General features: G+C 42.3%; 1 protein-coding gene across 5 annotated transcripts in view; it reads left to right on the top strand.

The window, feature by feature from the left end:
* osbpl8 (oxysterol binding protein-like 8) overlaps positions 1-20,737 on the top strand; it is a 50,479-nt gene that overhangs the window by 14,622 nt on the left and 15,120 nt on the right. For 2 of the 5 annotated variants that reach the window (XM_076151016.1, XM_076151032.1), the window contains exons 3-4: positions 11,169-11,205; positions 12,302-12,472. In XM_076151016.1, the coding sequence (XP_076007131.1) occupies positions 11,169-11,205; positions 12,302-12,472 (208 nt within the window). Of the gene's footprint in view, positions 1-273; positions 489-632; positions 728-11,168; positions 11,206-12,301; positions 12,473-20,737 lie in introns of those variants that run through there. The other 3 variants (XM_076151040.1, XM_076151023.1, XM_076151048.1) reach the window with 3 other exon arrangements.

The following is a 20,737-nucleotide window of genomic DNA, read 5'->3' on the forward strand; positions in this document are numbered from 1 at the left end:
GCAGGGTTGTTGCATCATCCTCCATCCTCTGGGGTGATTTTCCATGATGACAGTGGAGATTGGCTTGCTTGCTTACTTTGGTTTACTGGTGCAGAAGGGCCTCCATCAACGAGAGCATCAAGTGAATGAGAAAGGGCCATGTGGTTACAGTGGTTGTGCCTGAGGGTGTAGACTACATGCTAGAGAAATTCATATTCACACACACACACACACAAGCGTTGTGATGCATTGTAAACACGATGATTTACTTCCTCAATTTGTAGCGGATATTATTGACATGCAAAAGTGAGGGTACAAACCGTTGTGCTGTCGGTAAGAAGTGCTCGAAGGGGAAGAAGTAGAGATAAATGGACTGACGCAGATACCCAGAGAGAAAAGGAGTGAAGGATAAAAAAGCACAGGGAGCTTTGATGCCAGATAAAAGCTAAGGAAACACAAAAAAAATGCCATTGAAAGAGCAGCATTACAAGAATGTTTACTCCTGAATGGTGAGCAGAGAGGAGAAAAAAGACTAAGAGAGAGGGAGAAGGAGAGACACGAGTTGCCTTGTCTCCTCCCTCCAGCATTTCCTCTGTGTGTGTGTGTGTGTATGTGGAAAAGAAAAGGCTGAGCTCAGTGACTTGTTGTACCAGGTTTAGTATAACCAGGCGGCGGCAGCAGCAGCGGCAGCAGCAGCAGCAAGCTCACTTCCCTCGACTGACGCTAAGTACACATTTCCTCTCCATCTGTAAGTCAACCTTATACCTGTCGAGTTACAAACACTCATATAGGGGGTGTGGATTGTGTGTAAGATTGACCTGAAGCTGATTATATGTAATATTTGTACTGTTTGGAAAAGAATATTGCTGTGTGTTCGAGTAATTGTCGCCTTGTGTTGCTGTAAAAGTTACCAGGTTGGTTCTGAGCATCGTCCCCAAAATAGCTGTGCTTTCAAGAGCGGTGTCACCTCTCTGACTTGACTCGTCTCTGGTATATAGTCCACTGTGCTCTTATTGTGTTGATTTGTTGTTTGCTCTGTGTCCTGTATGTTGTCACTGAGTAAAAAACCATTCAGAGCCTTGATTTGCTCAAGGAGCTATGTGTGTGTGCGTATTCTAATTTGGTGACGCTGCTTCTCAGACCGGTGGAGACTGTTATGTAGCTGAATGCGTGTTGCTTTAGGTGAATGGAGAAGACTGCAGCTCAGGCTCATAGCGAAGGCATGGATCCAATCGAACCTAATGCGAGAGGGGAGGCTTGTCTCTGGTTGCTTACAACACAGGAAGGAGAGCAAGGCCTGCCAGCTCCTGGCAGGCACATTAGTACATTATAGAAACACGATAGCTTCTTAATGCACTGCTCTCAATTCCAATTAAAAACACAACAACACACTCAAGTCAAATGTAAAAACAACAGTCGATCTGGCAAATTCTGGAATTAATTAAAAAGACGGAGATGCATTTCTCGATGACAAGCTATGCTTAACAAAACAACTTATTTGAAAATGTCAAATGAATAGTTTATAGAGTGATAAACTACCAGCCTCCCTTAACAGCAAGAGGAGGCTGGTAGCTGGGATGGATGGTGTGTGTAATCAGTTTGACAGTATTAGCGAAGGCCTGCACTAATTCATTGTGGTCAGTTGAAGATTGAATTGATGCTACGCTCCTTCCCATACGCCACACTGCGGTGTTAGCTTTGTGGAATCAATTTGACGTTTCAAGTCAGGGGCAACACAAATGCTTATTTGTAATCCTACCATTATAACCATCATTTGTAGCAAGTGTTCCCACTGTGTATGCTGTTATACAGAGCATTAACACTGATGTTTCAGTTGTCACAAATGAGCTCTTCAGGCCTCATGGTGATTGGTTTTATGTCATTCTTTAATTCTAAATGGTCAATAGTTCCATTTCTTTCGCCATTCACCTTTACAGCGTTGGATGACGGCCAACTTTGACAGACCGACACTGAGCTAATCAGCAGTTGCGCTGTACAACCTTTATTTTTGAGTCTAGAATGAACCACAGTCCTTGAATGGTGGTAGATTAGTCTATCTACAGAAAAGCACTGGATTACCTTTGAATATGTCTTTGAAAATTGTGTACAATTCTATAAAGGTTTCATCTGTTACATACCTATGGCTCTCTCATTCATAAGGAATAACTAGTTAATGAATGGGTAGGAGTAAAAGTAAAAGCACACAATAATAGTCAGCCGTTCCTCTCCTTAGTCTTAGTAAATCGAACATTGGCAATTTCTTCTTCTTCCTTAGTATTGCCACTGGCCTTCATCATGAGAGTGATTATCCTACCACCTCCTCACTTTGCCTGTGCCCAGAGACCCCCTATGGTGATGAAACTGAGACTTGCCTTTTTAGAGGAACGACACGCTGAAAGGCTACAGTTAAACAAAACACGGTCTGCATCCTGTTTCAGGTTGGCTGTCAAACCAACGTCCGTCTGTCCACCCGCACGTCCTCGCTTCTACAGGAAAAACAAAATGTGCAACTGATCCCTTTGTACACCAACTAGCATTCTTTTCTCAAGATCATCACCCCCTGGTCTCCTCTGTTCAAACACAATTATGTTTCATGTAAGCAGCGACGAGAAAGGGGAGAGAATATATATTTGTTGCTTGTTTTTGCTCTAGTGTAGGAATTTGCCAGGCTGCTAAGTATTATCTCTTTTTGGATTTCCTGTCAAAGCTTCCCATTCCCTCTCTTCCCTCCTCCCAACCATATCAATAGCAGTCAAATTGAGGTCAAATAGATCTTACGCAACATTTGACATCCTTCAGTTAGGGCTTCAAGCTGGCTGCATTATCCAGAGGAACTTGATTGATTGCAGGGAAAATTGAAGAGCTTCGATCTTCCCTTCAATTTGCAATCAGGAACCAGGATTCCGTTTTTTTTTTGGTCCCATACCCGCTGAGTTTTGTGTTATGTCCCTTGTTTTAATTCATATAATCTTAACTCACTCCCACTCCTGATTTTAAGTCTTAAGAATATGCTATTTTAGTTGTGAACTTGGTCAGCATGTATGAATCACTTACGTATTGCCTTTTGGGAATTACTTGGAGCTTCTATCACTTTGGACAGCATGTTATTTTCTGTCTCTAAAAGGCTTTGCTAGATAAACCCCAATCAGTTAGTCATACACTATAAATGAACAGAACAGCCCATTTTCTGTCCTTCCCTAGCAACTGATAAGATATTTGTAAATGGAGAGAACGATACCTGATTGCAGATATGCAGCTGATTCAGTTCTCATTCAGTTGAAGACATTGTTCAGTCTGACCTTCATCCACTCTTAAAGCAGCAGGTTTAGACTCCCTGCCAGGCAGCAGCTCCCCTCACTGATGGCCCTGCGCTTTGCCCACCTGCTTCCCCTGCAAAGTGAGCAAAATCTCTACCGACTCACCCAATTTTGGTATTTTATAATTACAAACCACTTCTGTCACTTCCTGCCCTCACTTCCTTTTCTTTTTCCTTTGGCAGCTTCGTCTCTCTGTTCTCTGTGTCTGGTGCCTCTTAGGCCACCTGTCCAGATTTACAGAGAGACTAAATATTGTGCACGTGTCGAGAAATGCTGCCTGCCTGCCTAAACACTCACTCAACGACAAACCACGAAGGCAACGTGAACATTTATCAATATTTAATCTCCTCCTCATCTACGTTCCCTTTGTAGGTTTTTAAGTACATATTAAAACATAAGACCGAACACTAAACACTAACATTCATATCAATCTGCTACCTTTTTGTATGTCATATGTGGGGATACTGTATTCAAAGGAGGAACCTACTCAAAAACGGGTACCTTTACATGCATGTGAAGCTTTTGATGTTATTAATGCGATTAAGCAATCTAAATGGATTTATTCAGTCAGCATATGCTGCCTCTGCATGTGTTTCCCTGATGGGAGGACTCATACCGATTACAGTAGTGAGGAATATGGCACCCAGATCATCTACCACAATATAGGAGGTTTGAGTCCTCGTCTGCAAAATGACATTGCAAGGAGCTGATAGAAATAAATTGTAGCTTTTTCCAAGAATTCATTGAGTGCTGCTGCCAGACGGTCAATTGTGTTTCCTGTCTTGGCTCAGGTGTTAATTTAGTGTCTTGGCCGGGTCAGTGAAGCCAAGCTCTCCCTGCCCAGCTGCTGAGACGCTTTATTTACTGTGTGGGTGTGTTTTGGTGCAACTCCATACTTGCTGTAAATCAGCATCTGTATCGGCAGCACCCAATAACTGTACTTCATAGCTTCGGCCTGAGATGAGTCCCATGCTGACAGAGGTGACATGTTTTTGATGGATAATGCCACCATGACACTGCCACATGCTGGCCTGAACCCACTGTTTTCACACTCCGCTAGGGCTGCCGAGGACAATGGGGTGGTATCTGCTGGAATACATTACCAGGGCTCAGAAAAGACATTGGAAGAAATGTGCAAATCTTTGCCTTGGGGCTCCACATTTTCTTTCCTGTCTGACTTGGCCTTGGTGATGCTTTCTACCAGTGTGTTTTATCTATAGAATGGATGACTTTGCAGGAAACCTCCTGAGCCACAGGCAGAGGGACATTGTATGGCAATTAGGGCAATATTAAAATCTTTCAATGATGCTAGTTCTAGTATTACTGGTGCTATATCTTTGGCAGTGATGTATTTAAAGTGATGCATTTAGATGGAAGAGATTAAAGACTTTGAATTTGTGACTTTTTGGTATTCTGGATTCAAATTGCCATGTTCTTCCAAATTGAGATGACATTTTCTCAATTGAATGTGTGTGTGTTCAATATGTAGCAGTTTTAATGAGGAAGATATTAAGTGACTCAGATAGGGATCTGAGTAGGACAAACCCAGATTTGGACATCCCTAAGCAGCCTTGTGTGGTGTGTCAGGTTGCTTACCTAAACTGGACACACAGAGAATAATGCCAGTTTACTTGACTAGGCACAGAGAGTGAAAGGGGATTAGGGCATCGAACGAACGCTCTGGCTTTCCTGGAAAAGTGGGATTTTCCTGAAAGAGCCAAGAGAATTGCAGAGGAAATGTTCTGATGTAAAATGATTAGACTAAATATGAGGCCCTGGAATTGTGCAAAAATGTCACAATTTCCTTGGGATCTGTAGAATATCCTAAATGCCTCATTACATGGAGTACAATAAATCTCTTTCCACTCGTGCAGTCATTAGCTTCACAACAATAAACCTGTGAGCTAGTTTAAACAGTGCTGATTAATTCGAGAGTAATAACAGCTGCTGTGAGAAATGTCATTATGGCGTCTGGTGGGCTGCAGAAGTTGCTATTAACCTAAATGGCTGTTCATTTACTACCAGGGCGCAACCCCTATAACAAGACAGTAGCACGCAACCATGTTATGTATAAGCCTTAAAGTCTTTCTGGGGGTCCAGTGTTTACGTTGACAAGTTTGCAAGTTAAATGAACACAATATTAGTGGATGTATGCTGGTTCCACCTGTTTAAAACTCTTGCTGCCAGTGTATTAACAATTTGCAGTTGACATATTTGGGAATTAAGCTGTGAAATCCCGACTCGCTATTTCCTCTGCTTAAAAAAACATCTTATGACAAAGATGAGATGGGAAAAGAGCTGCCAGTCATGACTCGGCTATCGGGTTGTCATTCTGAGAAACAGTTTTTTAGTGTGATACCTAGAAAGCGGTTTCTCTTCTTCTCTCTCTCTCTTTTTCTCTCTGCCTTTCCTCTACCATTCTTCTTCTCTTTTTTAGACCACATGCACGCAGAATGGGGCGGAGCATTTGTTCAAAGTCACATTCTTCTCAGCTATATGCTATATCAAGTTCAGCTGCACATTACAATCCTCTCAGTATTGAGCAAATTATCAGGTGTTGGCTACACAGCATTCACTCATATCATTTGAAATATTAGTATAACTGAAGTAGGGTCGAAGCTGGATACCTTTACATACACAAAGGATAGACAACAGGGCTGTTGTCATTATCCTCCACCATCCTGTTGCTAAAAAGAAAGCGGGTCAGAAATGTGCTGCGAGTGATGTTCAGACATTATGTAATATGTCATGGCATTTTCCCCTGTTCAGGGGGAGAGAAAGCGTGCTGTGACCGAGCTTTAATAGTGTCAGAAAAGTTCAGCATAATGTAATTCCAGTGTGTGTATGGACTATGAAACCTATTTGGATTTGATGCATTTCTTAATACGTACGAGTAAACAGTTGTTGCTGTTATCGTACAGGTTTAGCATGAGCTGAACGCAAAAAGATAATAATGGTGAAGGATGAATAGCTCATTTACCACCAGTGAGGCAGTTTGAAAAGCTGTTCTTAACGGGACTAGAGCTCAACAAACTGTTTTTCTTTGACTTTTCTGATTAAGTCAAGATTGGAAACTGGTTATGTTCTCATCACACTACTTCACAATGAAATTTGCAGATGCCAGAGGAAAAAACAAGAAAAAGCAGCTGATTTTTGTTGCCCGTTGCTGTTGCCTCTGCGTTGCCCTTCACCAGACCTTCAAAACACACCCTCTAATACCTTGTACACAACAGTGCTGCAGGCGCAGATTAGGCTCAAAGTGGTCTGAAAAACCTGATAAAGATCAAACAAAAGCCTCCCACACCCACCAAAATGTAACCTTGTCTTGGCCCGGCTTCAGCTGATCCTTTTCCTCTGGGGAATTGTAAATGATGCTGAGTCATGGCTTCTTTTTTTATTGAAATCTTAATTCATTCAGGAAAGGTGGCTGACAGGTATGGCATTTTCAGCTTCTCTGCCCCGTTTGAAATACCAGCTCATCTCACATCTCAGTGTTTAACCTTTCGTTTCAGACGGGCTGCTTTTCCCAAAGTCACTTGAACAGCAGGGTTAGGCTGGAAGATTATAAACTCTGAGAATAGTTACTGAGGTTTCTGAAGCGGCTATAAGAGGCATGTTAAGGGGTCAAGAAAAGGTGACATTTTTGCAAACTTATACAGTATGAGCGTCAATATGAAGTAGCAGCGTTGATGGTCAAAGAAAAACAGTTTGTTGAGCTCTAGTCCCGTTAAGAACAACTTTTCAAACTGCCTCACTGGTGGTAAATGAGCTATTCATCCTTCACCATTATAATCTTTTTGCGTTCAGCTCATGCTAAACCTGTAGCGTGGTAGGCAGTAGTCGAGTGGGTAGAGCTTCCGCTTGGGAACCGGAGGGTTGCCGGTTCGAGTCCCTGCCGAGGTGCCCCTGAGCAAGGCACCGAACCCTCAATTGCTCCCCCCTCTGCGAAGGGTGGTAATGTAATGAAATGTAAGTCGCTTTGGATAAAAGCGTCTGCCAAAATGATCGTAATGTAATGTAATGTAATGATGGTTTATAATCATTCCTGTCTTGTTGTCAGGAGGTGTAGGGTCAGGTGGAATTGACTGCCCTTTCTCATTGCGGTATTATGAGATCTACAGTAAGTGTGTAAGGTGTAAGGTGTCTTTGTTAGCGTGTTTGCTTTGAGTCATTATTTGCCTGCACCCTGATCAAACAGCAGAACCAGGTTCGTTCGGCATCCCGTATTGCAACAATTCCAGCTTGTCCGTATCTTCAGGTGATGACATGATGTCTCTTAAATGCAAAGCAGATTACACTGCATGCATGCACACATTGTTTGCAAAATAGGGCTGAGTGGTGTATCACATTTTTATTGTTATTGCTATAAGTCAGTGGTCCCCAAACTTTTTCTTTCGCGCCCCCCTTTTAGAAATCAGAAGTTTTTTGCGCCCGCAGTACGGCAGTACATGGGACGTATCACACATCTCTATCACATCATCCAATAAGTCACGTCTTGTATCCCCAATGTTGTTCAGCCTTATCAAAGAGTGCACAAAAACAAGTTTTCCTCTGCATGAAATCAGGAAGCCAAAACTTTATTTACATCCTCTAAAGCTCCATTTAGGCCCAACGTCTGTTTTCTGCACCTAAACTAAATGAGGTAATTGACGCTGACTTTGAAAAATTTGTAAATCAGTTGTTCAAGGTCACATATTTGTCATTCCAGTTGTCATGTGTGCCGTGCATTCACCGCCAGTCAACTATTTCTAAACACAAGATTATAGTTATTATGTTCACCACTTTGTCAGTGAGACAGATGAATTGGCTTCAGGCTGCAGTGAATGACAGAAAAGGAAAGGGAAAGGCCATTGTCTGTGTCAGGGTGGCCTCAATACAAGTACTTAAAACCCGACTGGTTAAGTGGAGCTCATTTGTAGCTTAGAGGGGAAGAATATGTTTGGAAGGAGCAACTAAGTCTAAAGAAAAATGGTTTGCTATGATGAAAATGCCATGGAATTGTTTGGTCTCGCTTCTCAAATAAATGAGGATGTGTGTCTTTTATCTGCTCATATTGTAAACCGCATAATCTCGAGTGCTTTTGCAAAATGTTTCGACATAGATATAGAATACAATCTAAACCATTTAATGAACCATTATTTACCCAGTAATGATAAAAAAAATCAGTTGCAGGCTAACATTGTGGAATTCAATTCACTTGTTTTTTTCTCCCTAATGTTTTGCATTCAACACTAGTTCCTCTATCCATTTCAATTCTAGTGAGTAATGTCTAAGAACATATTTCCCCGAAGACTAACCTCTGAAACAATGAATTTGAAATGACTGGTTTAATCATGTCATGTTAGCTACTTGTTATTTAAAAACCTGAGCCCAAAAACGAGGCAGTTGGACCGCGAAATACAAACCTTTCCGCCCCAATACCTTTCATTGAACGAAACTAACGGCAATCGATACATCTCAGATCTATTAAAGTAAAGGAAGAAAGAGATGGAGATCGTTTTTTTGATACAGAAAGAGGGGAGAATAGAGGGAGAGGAAGAGGGAAGTAAGAAATGCTGACTGGGACCTATGGAATGTGATACACAGGTAGACACAAGTGTATAAGGAGACGAGGGGACGGTGGCTTGGGCTGCCGTGTACAGTCGGGTTGTTTTATAACAGTGTTTTTGGAGATAGTTTGTGTTCATTGTCGAAGTATAACTAGTGAGGTCGCATTATAAAGACACCAATCTTACTGTGTTAGTCAAACTATCGGTCTCTTTAGTTCACACTACAATTGGTCTGTCTTGCATTTATGTCCCCCGACCCCAACTTTCATCCGTTGGATCAAAATCATCCACACTGCTTGCTTTTGAATTGATAGCCAAGAAAGCTTTTCACATGCTAATACTGGCCTGCCACATGTGGCCACCAGACAGAATGCCAGCAGTGTGTGTTGGACGTGTGAGCTCATTACACTGTAACCAAAGTCTTCCTCTGAGGCTGCCTTGTGACACTGTTTCTATTTTTTTCTCCCTGACAATTTCCGATTATTTCTAGCACCTCATTTTGTCTTGCGGTCTTTTTCTTCCCACGCAGCCATACGCTCATCTGTATAATTAATCAGCATTAATAATCAGGTGCGGCTCTCAGGCTTTTGTAAAGAGCATCGCACGTAATCACGATCAGCTAGTGGTGGTTGCCATTCAAAGCTCTTGGGGTGAAATGCTGAAAGACAAATGGAATATGAAGGAGGAACGGTGGCATGTTTTAGGATGAGGCACAGATGAGCCAGTTTTACTGCCGTGATCCAGGACAATCGTAGTTTGCCAAACTGAATGTGAATACAAGGTGGCTAGTTTTGATCCCTTTTAACCTTTTGTAATTAAAGTGCATATTTCCATGTCCTTATTGTCAGTCATGTGTGTATTTTGAAAGCTTTGGAATGCTTTCATGTGCAAAGAAACACATCGATCTATTTCCATTCTCTATTGCTGCAGCACTGCTGTTCACACTGATTTAAAAGGGTTCATTTTAGGTATGGGCTCCTCAAGACCCCCTCCTGAGAAGCTTACCCTCATCTCATTTGGCAGCAGCACAATGAAACACAGATGTCTGAGGAGGTAAACTGACAAAAAGCACAATATATCACCTGTAATTGAGGATTTCAACCTTTCAGCCTTCTTGCCATAGCATCATCTGACCTCCTATATGTACAATAAGTGTTTTGCTGCACTGAATGAGCGACTGGTGAAACTGTACTGAAATCCAACAAGGTAATGGGCTCAGCCAAGACTGAATTAGAATTGCACTCTGCTGAAGCTTTTCCACAAAATCTTATTAATCATCCTCTGACATTCGGATGTTCCTAATCTGCTCGTGTTATTGCTGTGAAGAGTTCTTAGAGTTCTCTATCCTCTCAGTCTGTGGCTCTAAGGGTTTGAACCAATCAGAATTGCGTGATTTGACTTTCCCTTCCTGATTAACTTAACGGTATCCAATCAGTAGCATTGTTTGCCTCGGCTCTCTCCTCCAGGTCTCCTGTGGTTGTTTTGTCTGACAGTGGGTGATCCTTCCAGCTTCCATACTACCCCACATTAGCTCCACAGATTGTTAGTTGCATATAAATATATATATATATATTTTTTTGTATATAGCAGTGTTTCATTTCATTGGTTTGTGCTGATTATGTGTGACTGTCAGCCAAAGCAACTTGTTTATGCTCCTCACACAGGAGTTCATATATTTCTCTGGCTGTGTCATACATGAGATTTTGTAACATAATCAGAACCAGTCTGGGACCTGAGTGTGGTCTGGCTCATTGGTTGTGGATCTTTGGGGCAAACCTCCAGGCTGAATAATGTACATATGTTTGAAGAAAATGATTGGCGTGTAAGTGTGTAAGGAGGGTTATAGTCGGGTGTACAGTGTGTTGTGAGAGTGTTGTTTTATCCATTTCCCCTGTGTTCCCGTCCATAGCCTCAATCTGTTGCCAGTTCTGTGTCCTTCATTATCATTTTGCTGAAACTAATGTCTGTTTTCCTTTTTTTTTCCGTCTCTTGTCTCCTCTTTTTCTTTTTTTGTTGTCCTGTGTGGCTGTGGCCTCTCCTGATGCTGCTGTTGCTGCTGCTGCTGCCGCCACCAACCAACCACCACCGCCAACATCTGGTCAACAACACATGATGGATGCCCCACTTCCCTTCTCCTCTCTTCATTTTCACCCTAAACCTCACTCTCATCCCTGTATTTCTTGCATTCACCATCATCTTCATGTCTCTCACTCTTTTTTCTGCTCTGTCTCTACATTCTTTCCCCTTGTCCCTCTGTGTTTATTCTGTCCCCTTTCCCCCTCTTGTCCTTCCCTTTTTCTACCTGGCCTTTCTGGCCTGTTAGCATCATGCAGAGTTCAGAGAGCACCATGCCACCTCCGGTAAGCCAGCAAGCTTTTCAGAGGGGGGGCTAAGGGAAAACAGTAAGGGGAAGGGCAAGGGTTGATGTCCTGAGATACAGTGGTCATTTTTACGTGTGGGTGTGGCTTTGGACCCATTTATATCTGAGAATGTTACATGAATTGCAGTAATTTCATATAAACCCACATGGAAATGCCAAAGAACTGAAGCTGCTGTAAGTACCGTGTATGTATTTCAAATCTGGTATATGACATTTGCATGAAAGAAACGAGACAGAAAAACTTGGTAGTTGGTATGATAGCCATCATGGTTGATCAAGAAAGGGAATAGCACCACCTTGAGAAAGTCAGTATCTCAATATAAAACCCAAGGAAAAAGACACCTAGTATGGACTTTTTAAGATGTTGAGGCTGTCTCTAAGCTGCCATCTTTGAAAACATTCTCTCCTAAGGGGAGATTTAGTGGCTGGTAATGTCACCATCTGCTGTTTAACACCATATATTTAAAATAAACGAGACCTTTTTGAGCTACTTGGAGCATATAGGGAAAGCACGTTTCCTTTAATGTGTGCAGTTATACTATATTTGGGTTTCTGTCCTATAACCACTTTGCCATAGTGACCTGCCTGTGATAATGCTGTCTGCTGCTTCTCTGTGTGTACATCTACATTCAAATGCAGACACATTTCTACATTATGACTTGGAGTGTGTTAACATAAGACATTCTGTTGTTCTGACACATACTGTTATACAGTGTCACAACAAAGCTGTCAAATGTTTTTTTTTTTAAGTAGACATTAACCAACCTTAAGATTTAAAGAAAATTTACTTATTTTGTCCTCTGCCTTCTGCTCTCAAAAATGTGCTGCTTTTGCGCACACAATAAAATAAAGAGAGTTGTCTAAATGATTAGAATATATTATTAAACACAATATTGCACCTACCAAATGATCCACAAGAGGGCAGCCTGTATGCCGTGGTAAGTGCACAAGATGGCTCAGTATCTGACCTATCTCTTTTATCTCTCCCAATCTTCTCCTTACTCTCTCATCTCACCCTCCCTCCACGTTCCTCTTTCCTCTCCTTTATGGTTCCGTCTCCGCTCGCCTGTCTGTAGCTGCCGTAGTGAGCGGTGATGAGCCCGTCCTTCTGACCCCAGGCAGGATGAGCCAGCGCCAGGCGAAGGAGCGGGACAAGGAACGGGAGAAGGAGCCGGGACTCCAAACGCCTAATAGGGAGCACATTGCCACCCCCTCCTCCCTAAGCCCCGGGGTCAGCTACAGCCATGGTAAGATATTTTTCAACACCACGCAATGGAGAGGTACAAGATTTACATTCAGGCTTAATTGTGTCATGGCCGCTGTCATTCAATGAAATACCCTGCAAACGCATTTGCATTCAAGCTTTTGCACACTATAATGCTGAACCGAAGAAGATGTATTCTGCAAATGTATAAGAACAAACAAACTGTCTAAAAATATTTTTGAGTAAGTTGAACAACCTCAATCAACTGTGTCAACTGGGCTTTAGACTGGAAGTGGACTTTTGCTATAAACTATGGTTAATAACTTTCCAGAGTGGGCATACAAGTCTTAGTGTTCACACTGCATAATAAAAGAAAGGACTGCAGACCTACTTCCTACCAGAAGAGGGAGTAAGCATACCAAGGAAGATCTGTTTCATAGCTTATGGAATCATAGCTCACCTTATCACATTTGTGTGCATGTAAGCTCACCACAGACTCAATAACAACTGAAGGCTTCAACATAAGCTTCCTGCGGGTCAAGTGTAAACCACGGATGCCTGCTTTCATGAAGCATTATTTATCCATAATCCAATTATCCTGCTTCTGTCCTGTACCTGACCTTATGCAGTTGAGCCAAATTAGTAAACTCATTAAAGAAAATCCTTATCTTAGTCTGCTCTCCTAGCCAACCGATTCCCTCACCACTGAATGTACTTCCAAGAACAGAATCATCTTGTTTCCCAAACACAGAGAAAGTAAGCATCGTGCAACGGCAACAAGCCTGCAAGTAGTAATGCCTATGCTTGTCTCAAATCATCTCACCATAACCGCATCTGTTAAAAAAGGAGGGAGCACAAAGGGTTTGTTAGTGGGCTACCAGCTCCCTGCAGCCCTGAAGTGGGTATCCACGGCAACTCTTTGACTACTCTGTGGCATCACGTCAAAATGATGACGGTGTATGCCTTGATTTGTTTTCCTTCTTGGATGATTGAATAGTTTCTCAGTTTATTGCCTGCAGCATTGGATGACTAAAGGGCTTATTTCGGGTGCTTGGAACATCTGAGGGTGTCATAAAGTGACGACTGTTGCTGCGACATATGAATCATGTGGAATTGTACAGATAAGCTGGATGGTGGTTTTTTGTTGGCTTCATTTGGTAACTGCGTACTGCTCAGTGAAGAAACGATACAATTTCTATACGATGATGACAACCAATTTGTGATGAAATTTGCTCACTTGACTGATTACATTTATATTGGTTAAATCTGGATATTGATGTACTCTATTCCAAACATGAATATGATTGATTGCGTCATGGGGTTTGGTCACCAATCATATTCTTCTCATACTGTTCCACACGATCATCTGACACTACTATTAGTCTTTTGTGTATTTGATATGAGTATTGTATTGAATGGTTGTGAGTATTGTCATTTGTTTTTATGTGTACTTGAGCATATGTTGAGTCTAACATCTAACCTTTCAGTGGGATATTATTTACCCACTTGCTTTCCTATGCACACACACACACACACACACACACGCACACGCACACGCACACGCAGATCTTTAGGAATCCTGGCAGACAATGTATGTGTATAGTGATATCATCGGGTTTCTGCCACCATCAGTTTGTTTCTAAAACTGCTGCTATAATTCCTGCAGCTGCCACAGTTGTAACTGCTACTACTACTACTACTACAGGAAAAGACATGTGATGGCAGCAGTGTTTAGACTATTTAGGAAATGTGTTAATTTATTTTGTATTCAATGCGAACGGCATAAAATCTTGGGCCTTTATCTAGTATTTAATCACTGTATGAAACATTTTTTATTACCTCTTCTTGAATGTATTCAAATTCCCATCTTATACAGTTTAAAGTGTTGTGATGTGTATGTAGATCGTTTCAAATGAGGTTTTTAGCGACAGTTACCAGACATCAACATCATCACAGGAAAATCTTGTTAAGTATTTATTTCTTTTTAGTTTAATTCCGGCAGCATTTGTAATGAAAGTTGGTTAGTGTTGACATTAATTAGTTATTATAGTTATTATTAATGGAGTAATTAGCTTTATCGATTTATCTTGTGTTGTCACATGCAGGCAGACAAAGTAGGGTAGTCTGGCTGCCAAATGAGCCTCATTTTCTCTGTCTGACTCACTGAGAGCAAAAATAAACCTTGGAGGTTTTTTGACAGGCCTTCAATGGGCTTTGTAGCTGCTCTCGCTTGAACTGTCTCTAGTGACACACTCCTCCTTCTGCATAAATGAAAAGGAAGACGGGGGTAATAGGGAGATAGTGAGACGGGTGGCGTGTGTATAAAATGCAGGAGAAGCATAAGAGATGCACAGAAATGTAAAAAGTAGAATGGAAACAGACTCGGAGAAGAAGAAACATAAGTGAGTGAGGTGAAGAGGCAAAGATTGAAAGAAGGGAATGAAAAAGGGAGAGATCGGGTGAGGTCAGTATGGATTTAAGATCAGCCTTGGGGATTATGCACCATCAAACAGAGTTAGCAGCATGCAGGGGGCTGGTTTTACCTCTACCCTCAGCCAGTGCCGCGCCTGCATTCCCTCCTCCGTCTCTGCTCTCATCCAATGAGTGTCTGAGCCTCGGGAAGCCACAGTGCCATGGGGGACTTGGCCTGACAGAGTAGAGATGTAGCGTAATGAATACTCTATGGAAGTAAGGAGGACGGGACGATATGACGGCGACTACCTGGGCCTTTGGAGCCTGAGCTCTGCTCGGATGTCCGAAGGCCTGTCTGGAATTACACAACATGGATTTAAAGAATTGGTGATTGTGGCATGATTTGGGCTATTAGGCTACTGTCAGATCTTGATTTGTGGATATTCTTAAGGTGCTGGGTTTAATCTGAAGGAAAGCAAGGTATGGACTAGTGATAGGAAAACAGTGTATGTGCTGCTAGTTTGAGAACACCTTCCATTGTTGTCCTAGTTTCACCCTTTCCCAATCTATCCTTCCTTTGATGAACACTTGTGTATGCTGGTCTGTGAGGACAGAATGAATTTCACACCTTTATAAACTGACTTTGATGTCATATGGACAGAAATGAGAGCTTCTCGGTCTGAGAAGAGAGCAGTTCTGCAGAGGCTTCAGTCCAGAAAGCCTCTTTATTGCAAGGCTAATCCCGGTCTTACAGGGCCTGGTTGCTACCTTCAAGTAAGACGATGTTTGTCTGCACGTGACCTACTGTCTGCACTGACTGCTGGTTTCAGATTAACAGCCCGTGGGTTACTGTGCCACTAGGATGTCTGCAGCATTGTCACAATATTTTCACACATAACATTAAGCCTTTCCCTTAAAGCCGTTCTCAAACTTCTATTGATTCCTACCATTAAAAACACCAAAAGTAAATGCCAGATGATCACTCTATCCCTTCCGCTGAGCTACTGACAGTTGTTTTAAGGAGACCTTCTTGTTGTAAGGTAACGGCACGATGTATGGTTTGTGTCTGCGTTGAAAAACCTGTTTGAAATCAGGCACATGGGTCATTTTTCACTACAATTTTGGCCCTTAATAAACAAAGAATTAACACTTGTGTCAGGTTTACAGAGTGTACAGAGCAGCCGTAGATCCTTGATTTGACCCAGACCTGTACTGGCCTATTTGGTATCAACACGTCCTATACCTGATACCATTTCACACGATTCACCTGAGACGCTTTCATCAGAGCAGGTAGACCTGGTAATTTCAGCCGGCCAGATGAATGAAATTGAAGCACACGGTTGTAGTTTTAATTGGCGGTGGCTGCTCTCGAAGGAATGCTTTTATGTAGGGAAACCTAAGCCTTTGCTGAATAAAGTGACTAAAATGTTTCTCTGGCATCACCTGGTTGAAACAATGAGGTCAGGTTCGCTTATGTTCACTAGGATTTCACGAATGTAACTTGAGAAAGCAAACATCATGTGCTTTTGTGTAAGTATTCTATACTCAAGCTTATCTGTTTATCATTGTCCACAGCTAATGGAGCCAATAATCTGTTCCTTAAGTGAAAACAGACAGAAAGCAGACAGCATGACAGCATGACAGTGAAAATGAAAGCCCTGCTGCTTTTATGTGGATTATTTTTGTTTCTTTAGTCAATTAATACAATCAAATATTAATATTGATATTTCTCAGAATCTGTATACCCTTAAAAGAGTGACTCATAGGTTTTAATAGAAATCAGGACGTGAAAAAGGAGCAGGTGCAGGCAGCATTTTGTCTATAATTAGAGCACATTACATACTGAAGTGCCACTCTATTGTAGTTAGACCAGCAGAAATTGCCCTTTCTAGTCAGGCTAATTAGGTGTGGGCACAGAATTATACATACAGAACAGCCTAATTACCGGTTTTAATTAAAGCACATTGGAGTCAGACAGGCTCGGGTGAGGATTTTTAGTTCAGTAGCATTTTTTCAGTTGTTGGGAGGAGACGGCTTTGTCTCTCCCATGCTATCGTCAGAGATTCGTAGGAGGAACGCAGTATTAGTCACTCCAGTGTGCCCCTTGTGTGTCCACTGCAACAACACAACAATCAAAACTCAGGAATATACTGTATTTTGAGGCATTTGCCTGGTCTAAGCTACAGGTATACCATGTCATAGTCTGACATCTGCTCACAATGGAAGTTATGGTCAGTATCATTTGTTTAGTCACAGGCAAAGTGTGTGGTTTCAGCACTTACACTGTTTTCAGGAGCAACACAATGTGGCATTTAGTCATTGCAACACAAAGCTGTAAATAACGAATAGGGAATTTGGCAATGTGAAGATATTTATTGCAAGAAGATACATTGCTCTGGTCTTCTTCTTGACATTAACTATCAGAGTTGTTGTTATGTATTACATCTGGAATGTTAGGTTGGATGCTAATTTAATAGTTTACTGGATGATTTAAATAGCTCCTTTAAGCTGATGGTTTTTCAAGATCTTTTATTGTACAGGTGGTGCCATGTGTTTGGATGTTTACCCATTGCTTTGTTGAGAGAGTTGGCCTGTTGTTGAACGTAATCTTGTCTGGTAAACATAATCGGATCAGCTGACAACTGGTGTGATGGCACGCTTCCTTCTGTCCTCACTGACTATCTCAATAGAGCTTGTGTGTTTGTGTCATATGTCTTTGTGTGCATGTTTGCAGTCTGATGACTCGAGTCTGCATTCCAGTCACAGTTTACAAGGCGAGTTAGGGAGGCAAAAGATTCATATGAAGTATAAGAGGGAGAGAAAGGAGATACACACATCTTAAAGGGGCATCTCACAGCCAGTAATGTGGATATCCATTACCTAGTGGACACCTTTGTAATCCATTTATACCATAAATAAGATGCGGATGAGGAGCTATCTGCCTGCCTTGATATCATAGTCCGACACAGATTACCTCACACTGGTGACATGCACTGAACCTATGTGTTTAATATACAGTTTATCGTACTAGTAATGTGGTACTAATAACTGTTTATTGCATGTCTGTTTGGAGCCTCTGTCTTTATTATGGTGGACTGAATCATAAAAATGTGGAATTCAGAAAAAGTTGTAAATCCAATATACACCAATTTTAATGTTCCTTAGCCGATTGACAGAAAATTAATTATCTTTGCCGAGATGCCCTTATAGTTCCTTCACCATTCATAGATGTCATTTTTAGGAAGTGAGTGAAAGTGGGCTGTTGGCACTAAATTCAGAGATACATAAACAATGGACCAGTATTGTAGACGTCATAGACCTATCACACCAATGACTAATGGCTAAGAATGAGGTGGAAAAGAGATGATTCCCTTTATCTTAAAAATATGAAGCACAGACAGAGGGAGAGTCGGGGGTTAAGCGAAAGAGATAAGGATATCATGTGGAATGTAAGGGCTTTTTATCTTGCTAAGATGCAGCTCTCCGACCCATCTGCAGGAGAGAGAGAGAGAGTGGGAGGGCTTCAGCGTGTTCGTCATTAAGTACTTGGAGGCTGTTCTTCCACACACAGACAGAATAGAGAGAGGGAGAGAGAGGCAGGGTGCAGTCGACAGAAGGAAACAGAGAAAGGCAGCATACCGCACAACCTGGCATCTGAACTGGTCTCCTCCTGTCTGTATTTGCTGGGCTATTTGCCGGGCTCACTAGCTGCGTGGGACGTATCGGACCGCTCCCCGATCCCCTTAGATCCTCTGCCGTCACCGAGTTTCCCTCCATCCCTCCATCCCTACCGCCGAGGGATCTCTGCCTCGCCGTCCCCATGATGAAAGAGGAGGGAATCCTGGGCCGTCGGCGTTTCTCCACTTGTGGCGGGGCAGCATCATTCCGACCCCCACACCCGGATGGACGGAAACTCATCCGCAATGCCTCTTTCGGGGGCTATAATGACCTGTCACCCATCTCACTGCCAGGTGGGTTTATCATTGTACGGTGACAGTCTTTTCTGGAGGGCCACATGTTGCTGGCCCATGAATAAACGGCGTAAGTGTGTAGAGATTGACCTGTGCCGTTTCTCTTTTTGTAAAAAGTCAACTGATCTTTTTTGCTCAGGTATAATGTTTGGACCTATTGTCTGTAGTTGTTGACCGTAGTTATTGCACTTGAGCACATGAGACAAGGCTGGGATTCACACTGATTTAATGCTGGTTTGTATGAAGTTTGCTTGCTTATCTAACTTAACATCTTCTAAACTTGGTGCTACAAAACCACATCGATCTGTCGGCAAATTGTAAAGCAGTTTTAACATCTGAAGCGTGCCGGCATGCTTTCCTATAATAGGCAAGTACAAGGATAAGGCACACATTGTAACCTTACATCAAAATGCTATGACAAGGACAAAATATGAGTTCATTATCTGAAATACACAACAAACATGTTCATCTTGTCACAAAATGAGTATGCAATTATATTTGTTATATTGGCCCTATTTGGCACTTGATGGAAACTGTGTAATGTTTGTCAGTTGCTCCTCATTTTAAGGCCATTTCCAGCTTTGTATAGATAAATAGGTAACCTTTCATGGTTATTGGAGTTTTTGGGGCTGTTGCAAACTTTGTGATGAATGAAGAAGCCGAGGTGCCGTGGATTTGCCGAGTTTCCTGCGATACCTCTAAATTCTCATTTCACAGAGTACACCTAATCCCACGGAACAATTTAGGGTCGAATCAGTTTACTGTTCACTTGTTTGTGCCCTGCTGTAAATGGACAGGGACTCTCAGGCTGACAGCTGGAAGCCTTTGTGCTTTGCAAGCGGTAGACGTCCTGTGCCACCTTTTAGATGTGACTGTTTTTGACCTTTATTAATCCAGGAAAAGCTCCCACCACCCATGCTCTTTTTCAGCTCACACTTAGCAGTCAAACACGGTCATACCCCCAGTAGAGCCCCAGTCATTGTGTTTGTCATCTGTGCAAGGGCACCGCAGCAGCAACTGCAGGGGATGGCGTGGCTGTTCATCAGCTTTGTTTTCCTACCAACCTTCGCTCACGTGTCAAGAGATTTAAAGGCAAATCTGATCACACATCAGCATCAACATATTCGTCTTCTTCAGTGAGACGAATATGTTGAGATGTGAGGTCTTGTATAGCACATCTGAGTCATGATATTTTCCTTGCTGTCTGCTCTCAGCCTCAGCTCCATTCATCCTTATTCTAGATGCTTTGCCGTAATGCACAAGCGTTTAAATGTTGCAGGAAACAGCAGCTGGTGAAGAAGGGTTTCGTCGTCCCCTTTTCCTGTTCTTTCTCTGTCCAGATCCCTGTTTCTTCCGCCTGCAGAGCCTCCACTGTCGAGTCCACTGACATATTTGCAGCGTTTCCCGCACGTGGAGCACTCTGTGGCGCACCACGCGCAACAGACCACTGCAGAGTCATACATTATTAATAATTGAATTGTGAAATCCCAAATTGATTCATAAAGTTACACCGTGGACCATGTGAGTGAAGAAACAGCGCTGTTGATGCCTGATGTTGAGGAAGAGGTCATGCCCACTCAAATGCCAGCTTTCAAATCATTTATTGATTAGTTTAAAAGATTGTTCATTGGGGAAGAAACCTTTCATCCTACTATAATATGGGACACCAGTCTCAATGAAGGGCCATAGAAGTGACCGTCTGACCACCGTCTGACAGTGCAATTGAACTTGTGGTCCCATGTGCACTATAAATAGAACCGCAAGGCTAAGAAGAGGCCACAGTAACGAAACCAGCCTAATGTCCCTCCTCTAACCCAAGCACATCCTGCTGTTTGAAATATCATCCCTCCATTGAGAGGGAGAGCTTTTGTCTCATCGTGATGCCAGCGGTGTGCGCACCGTGTAAAGCCGGTAACACCAGGAGC

The sequence above is a fragment of the Genypterus blacodes genome, unplaced genomic scaffold (genome assembly GCF_046128005.1).
Source record: "Genypterus blacodes isolate CSIRO-AG114 ecotype Tasmania unplaced genomic scaffold, CSIRO-AGI_Gbla_v1 ptg000007l_1, whole genome shotgun sequence".
Taxonomy (NCBI): Eukaryota; Metazoa; Chordata; class Actinopteri; order Ophidiiformes; family Ophidiidae; genus Genypterus; species Genypterus blacodes.